General features: G+C 45.8%; 1 protein-coding gene across 1 annotated transcript; it reads right to left on the bottom strand.

The window, feature by feature from the left end:
* Positions 1-4,799: 4,799 nt before the first annotated feature.
* On the bottom strand, positions 4,800-6,544 carry LOC147453957 (17.3 kDa class II heat shock protein-like). Its single transcript, XM_086515999.1, has 2 exons — positions 6,214-6,544; positions 4,800-5,222 (listed from the first exon to the last, which is right to left on the bottom strand). Exons 1-2 carry the CDS (start codon positions 6,445-6,447, stop codon positions 4,974-4,976), a joined length of 483 nt encoding a protein of 160 aa, XP_086372125.1. The 5' UTR covers positions 6,448-6,544; the 3' UTR covers positions 4,800-4,973.
* Between the last annotated feature and the right edge of the window lie 478 nt (positions 6,545-7,022).

The following is a 7,022-nucleotide window of genomic DNA, read 5'->3' as shown; positions in this document are numbered from 1 at the left end:
TTCCCTTGGATGTGAATGCAAAGCTGAGTGCAGAGAAGTGTGATGTTGTTGAGGATGTCAAGATGTACAGGAAGATTGTGGGTAGTCTAATCTACTTAACTATCACGAAACCAGACTTGAGCTACACAATAGGCTTGGAGAGTCAGTTCATGCAGCTTTCGAGGAAGCCACATTTGGATGGAGTACGACGCACACTTCGGTATGTGCAAGGGACTCTTGACTACGCATTGTTCTATGTAGCAGATGCACCATTAGCATTGTATGGGTATACAGATGCAGATTGGGCAGGTAGCATTGTTGATAGGTACGAGTGGCTTCATGTTCTCTTTTGGGAGTGCTCTTGTTACTTGGAGTAGCAAAAAGTAGCCTACGGTTGCTTTATCGAGCACAGAGACCGAGTACAGGTGCAGCAGTTGCGGCGTGCGAGGTAGCTTGGCTACACACATTACTTGAGGGCTTGGGAGTGCAGGTGGACCAACAGATTGTCATCCATTGCAACAACCTCAGCAGGAGCAGTTGGCTAGGGACCCAGTGTTCCATGCCAAGACCAAGCACATAGTTGTCCATTACCACTACGTTCGAAAGCGAGTGTTGGCGGGCGACATCGACTTGGTCTACGTCAGCACAGAGGAGCAGATAGCGGATATCTTTACCAAGGCCCTCGGAGCTGAGAAGCTTCGAAGTTTCCTGACTATGCTTGGACTCTGCGACATGCAGAGCTCGAGGGGGAGTGTTGAGATGTCGAGCTCTACATCTTGAGCTGGCATCCACTACGGGTCTTGGCCGCTTACGGAATTTACTCACTGACACGTTAGGTGACCGACATGGAGGATATCTGCCAGTGATTCTACAGCTGGACTACACTTATAGTGCCAGCCTAGTATGCTTCTAGTGAGTTCACACTTAGTGACCGCATGTACAAATGTGCTACTTTTCAGCTTTAGCATTTAGTCATTTTGTACTCTTTTTTCTTAGCGAAGAAGAAGAAGCTTTCTATCTCTGTGTGTTTTGTGCTTGTCTTGTGTAGCTCTCTTGCATCCTCATTCTTTACACTTTATGCATTTCTAATATCGTGTTTATTTTTTGAAAGGGCTCGGCCTCAAGTTCGAACAAGCAAGCATTCAAACTTCATGTTGCATTCCAGCTCAAGCTTCTTCCCTACAATTCACACAAGCTTTTTTTTTGAAAGGGCTCATCTTCAAGTTTGAACGAGCAAACCTTCGGCCTCTGTGAGACGTATTTCGACGGTCATGCACCACAGTGAGCTGGACCAGTCCTGCATTCCGTCTTCCCCATTGTCTGTCCATGAAGCGGTGGACAAGCTTCCCTTCTGGAGAGCTGGAAGCCATGTCATGGGTGTGCTACCAAGCTTTGTGTCTGAGGGGTCTATGCTCCAACCCCACCCATCCTACACAACAACCAATCAAAGTGCAGCTGCACACAGAACTCGTCAAGTTTTGTTGAAAAGGCGACCGCCTCGTGTGACTGCTATGACGGACATGGTGTTTTCTTGACCAAAAAGCACCCGAGCCACGGAGGCTGTGCCTGTCGCCCTCATGTGACATGGGCCTTAGGGCGGTATCAATGCATGCCAGGTCAAGCTTTCTAATATTGGGCTTATTTTTTGAAAGGGCTTGACCTCAAGTTGGAACAAGCAAGCCTTAGGGTAGGTCCAAACTTCACATTGCCCTGCGTTACATGTCAGTTCAATCTTTATCACTACAACTCACAGAAGCTTTTTTTGAAAGGGCTCGGCCTCAAGTTTGAGCGAGCAAGCCTTAAGGTAGGTTCAAACTTCACATTGACCTACACTGCATTGCATGCCAGCCAGGTCAAGCTTTCTAATATCGTGCTTATTTTTTGAAAGGGATCGGCCTCAAGTTTGAAAGAGCGAGTATTAGGGTGGGTTCAAACTTCACTTTGCCCAGCGTTGTCAAGCTTTTTTACTACAATTCACACAAGGTGTCGAACACTCATTTTTGTAAATACACATAGTTCAAAAAACAAATCAAAAGCAAGAATGTGGCTACATCATTGCTCTCAAAAGCTACATATCACGAGATCAACAACCATGCACATTTTTAGCTAACAAAGGCCTTGGACATAGTTTTGTTTCAAGTTTGCGGTAGGTCTAGAAAGCAATGGTGCTCCTTGAAGCCCTTATCTCCATGTCAAAAGAATGACCCTGTACGGGCCCTTTTCCCATGCAATTTGAACCCACCCTTAGAAGCATGGGGTTTAGCCCTTGAACTAGAGGAGAAGAATTGTCCCATTTTTGTGAATTTTTCCCACAATTCCTAAATATGTCTTTTAGAACAATATTCCCTATATGAACTACTTAAGTGTGAGGTAGATGATGATGCACTGCCTTCACTTGGATTGCAATCAACATAAATAGCTTGCATGAATTATGCGACTTCATGGGCAAAGCACCCAACAAACTGGTAGAATTAGCAGGCAGCACTGGCCGAGGCCCAGCCCCCCCTTTCTAGAAATGTAGACTGCATAGAGACTCGAGAGAATATAACTTGGAAGTCGAAGGCAGTTGCACCATAATCCATTGCCGTAAACAATAATTAGGTTATAGGTACTGCCTGTTATAGAATCTGCAGGCTCAGCGCTTGCGTGAATCGTCATCAGGCATGCTCGCGGAGTATAAGATCGAGGTCAACTGCCTGCACAACATTAAAGAAGTGAGTCTGATGTAGCTAGAAATGCAAGGTACTACTACGGCTACTGCACCTAGTATCGATAGCAAGTGGTTCGACTTCTCTCATGCTGATAAATTTAACAGTCATTACAGTACGCCTTCAGTTATGGATTATTCTTGCTCAAACCCCCTCGCAGACCATTTACCGCCACATTGTCTAGTGCTCCTGCATGCGCAGGTCCATTTGCGACATCTGTAGAGCTCATCCTCTCTCTCTCTCTCTACACGACGTCTGCAGACAGAGATACAGGCATTTTCACGCGAAAAGGGAAAAGCCACACACGAGCTCGTCTTTCTGCAGGCATGGAAGAGGGGGACTCTCTCTCTCTCTCTCTCTCTCTCTCTCTCTGTGTGTGTGTGTGTGTGTGTGTGTGTGTGTGTGTGTGTGGCTGCGATAGTATCTTTGCCTCCTAGATGCGAGAGGCTGCTGAGACTCTGTGTGTGTGTGTGTGTGTGTGTGGGCGCGCGTGCACGTGACAATGGTCACAAAGAAAATGTGAATAGAGGGAAGAGAGCATATAAGGAGTCGTCTAGCGATAAATTTGCACGAAAAGAGAAGCCAGATTGTATAAAATTTCCTCATTTGCACGAGAAAAGAGGAGCCAGACTCTAGTTTCGAGCACATTCAATAATATAATCTTGGAAAAATTCTTTGACTCACTGTCACTCTTAACCTTCTCATGAGTGCTCACTCCTCCATCCACCAATCAAACATTTTCATTTTTTATTTTACTATGACATTTTTCACTAAGAAAAAAGGGAATACACCACTATGGCCTTAGCCCTTTGGGCAGGCCAAAAAGCAACCAGTTGTGCCCACACTGCCCCCATATGTGTCACAGGAAGGACCATTTCAATTAAATAAAAGGAAACGACTATGTGCCAACGTTTTTTAAAAAGGGAAGTACAAAGCGAATCTTCAACAGGTGCCGATTGTGGAGCTGCAAAAAAGGAAAGGGCGTTTGTAGAATGAGCATCAGCATCGTACCGACATCACTGACACGACTGCGCGCAGGGCAAGGTTGGGCTCCAGGCAAGGTTCCGACACGATTGAACGCAGTGCAGGGTTGTGCTGAGGTGCGCAGGCCAGAACACGAGTGTTTTTCTAAAAAAATGAGGTGCTGTTCATGATGGGGGACAGAGGTTCGACTCCTACTTGAGACTGGTTATTTTGCTTGCTATTCCAGACGAGGCTTATCAATGGTTGGGAGGAATCTGTGCGAAGGAATCTACACGAATTTGAATAAAATAAGGAACCTACCAGTATAGTATACCGCAAGGAAACGAGTTCACCACGCGTGACGCCATGTTTGAGCACATCACCCTGCGCGCAAAAAAGCCATCATCGGCAACAACACATACACATCAGCAACAACAGAGAAGCGTCGTCCGATGAGAAGAGCAACCAAGCGATACGACAAGAAGTTCGGCACAACAAACCTCCCGAGAAGTCCATGCTCTCACCCTCACTGCTTGCACAGCAAGCTGCCATGACAATAGAGGAGCTCCAAGGAATTGCTGATACAGGCAATTGAACCCAAAAAGGAGGCGCAACCCACAAGCTTTAACACCAATTCACACCACAGCTTCGCAAAGCTTTGAATCCGACACAAACCACGTTTTAGCAGCCACTCAAACTTCCATGTGCCACAAGGAGCAGGGCGAAAGAAACTCTGCAAAGGTTGCTATTGAGCTTTTAGTAACCCTAAACAAGTGGCGACCATCCCACAAATGGATCCAACGGGTTGGATGTTGCAGCAACAATCTTGCACACTCCACCCTATGGCCTTCCGCATGCCAAAAAACTTGGGTAGGGTATGAGGTTAAATTTTGTCACTAGAATTTGGGCACGAATTATATTAAAGTAAAACTTGGTTTTACAAAAAAAAGCCTACAGAAGAGGCTAGATAATTGTACAGATTCATACAAGGGTACCTTATATGCTCTCTTCCCTGTATTCACATTTTCTTTGGGAAAGCAACCTAAAACAATAGACCTCAATTGAAAAGGACACTTGCTCGAAAGATTGTACAGTTGAAATAGAAAACAAGGGATTATCATTGTAAATTTGTAGTTAAGCTAATAGAGATCCAGGACAAAGAGTTTGATATTTCATTTCAAGAAACCATGACCTGCGGCCATTTTTGGGAGAGTGCAAGAACCAGTATTACAAAGGAGAAACAACTTGGTGAAAGGAACTTAGAAAGCTGAAAGGCTCAGACAAACGCTATCTTCTAGGTGTTGAAAGCTGATGAAAGGAAAACTAATTGACATTGACAGAGATGACTCGCGGAGCAGGTGGAGGGATTTTAGGAACCGTCACCGTGAGGACTCCATCCTGGCACGCAGCTGAGATGTTCTCCACATTTGCATCACTTGGCAAAGTGAATTTCCTCATGAATTTGAGAGTTCTCCGCTCCATCGATAAGTACTTCACCTTCGCATCTGCTGGTTCCTCCTCCTTCTTCCGCTCCCCTGAGAGCAGCAACACATTTCCACTCTCCACACTCACCTGTTCCAATTCCAAACCCTCGTTAATCAAATGTAATACCTAAAGAATTGTAGGCATCCGTGTGCTGCTGGTACATAAAAATTCACCATGCAACAAAATTCGGTGGCCTGCTCACAACCTTCTTGAGATTGCATACATGAAAAGCATCTTAAAAACAGATATATAATCTTCAAGTGTCTCGGAAGATTGGATGGTCAGTGTGGAGTGCCTGATGTTTCACAAGAAGGCTTGCATCTTGAATGTACTTTAAGGAGCTCATTGCAATGTGTTACCGTTGGCTCACGGAAAGTTTCAAAGCAAATGGGACACAAGTAAAGCACCGCACAGGAGGGCAAGACCTTAAGCGACCATTTGGACAAACACCACATGTGCATTTTCCGCAAGAAAGCTTGCATCTTGAATGTACTTTGAAGAGCTCATTGCAATGTATTCCCGATTACTCACGGAAAGTTTCAGAGAAAATGGGCCACAATGTAAAGCACCACGCGAGGGGCAAGATCTCAAGCGACCATTTGTACAAGCAGATACACATGCATTTTCACAGACAGCTCCAGAAGGATCCTCTAGGACTGACTAGACACAGATACCGTTTGAAAAGTTGCATCTGACGTTCAGGTTTGGTATGTGGAGCCTGATCATGTCAGCAAGAAAGATTACATCATGGGCGTACTTCCAAGATCTCATTGCAGTATGCTGCAGTAAGCTCACTGCAAATGGAGAACAACATAAGGCGCCAAGGCAGAGAGCAGGAGCTCTCAAGCGAGCTAAACACACATCCTATTAATAGACGTGCAGAATTGGACGCAGAAGCATCGCTCCCTATAGACCTTGGACAGGCTAGACACAGACACACACGACACCACAAACAAAATGCAGAAGCTAGACATATACACATTTGCAACAGAATCATATACCTTAACTGTCTGAGGATTTGAGGCCAGGCATGTCAGCGATGAAGATATGCAGATACATTCACAATAGAATCGTATACCTTAATGTCTGAGGATTTGAGGCCAGGCATGTCAGCGATGAAGACATAAGAATTGGGGTACTCCTTCACGTCAATAGCTGTGCTAGCCATTGCATTACGCTCACGGAGGTAAGCTCGGGCAGGAGAGAGATCGGTAACAGTGGTGGAGTTTCCATTGACGACTTCGTCATCCTCCTGGCTGAGATGCTGCTGGATGAGATGGAGAAGGGGGTCACGGCCGATCACGAACCCCATGGCTGTTTGCGAGTTCTGATGGAGCAAATGAGATAAGACGGGCGAATGCTGGTCAAGAATGTCGGAATAAGCTTGCTGCCGGGCGACGGTCTGCGGGGTATTTCAAGGATATCCGCCGATTCCGCCATTCTCCTGGAAGCTTCTTCTACTAATCTGGTAGTCTCCAGATGCTTCCTTGTCCACCGTTGCCAAATAACCCGAAGTGTGTGAAGACTCCCAAAATTCTTTTTGGTCTAATGTCTTAGAGCCACTTCACATGGGGCGCCGGTTGGGAACATATTGGCCACTTGTTGCCAAGCTCCCGTGGGGAATTTGTCAAATTTTTTGCGCACTAGTTGCGAGCTTGCTCCATCCCTAGGAGGTGAAGCACCACGGAAACTGCACAAGATGATAATAGCTGCAAGGAGAATAATGGCAAAAAGGCTTAATGACTTCTTTGATGGGTGGCCTACGACAAGGACAACGTGAGGTTGCAAAAAAAGTTTCCACCAAAATGTCTCTGGAAAAAAGATAGTGCTTCATATGAACAAGAGTTGCGCTGGTTGTCGGTTGCCAACAAGTTGGCAAACCCCCCC

Source organism: Adiantum capillus-veneris, chromosome 7, assembly GCF_014529385.1.
Source record: "Adiantum capillus-veneris isolate H3 chromosome 7, ASM1452938v2, whole genome shotgun sequence".
NCBI classification, from domain to species: Eukaryota; Viridiplantae; Streptophyta; class Polypodiopsida; order Polypodiales; family Pteridaceae; genus Adiantum; species Adiantum capillus-veneris.
The sequence above is the reverse complement of the archived record's forward strand: the minus strand, read 5'-3'. Positions and strand labels throughout refer to the sequence as shown.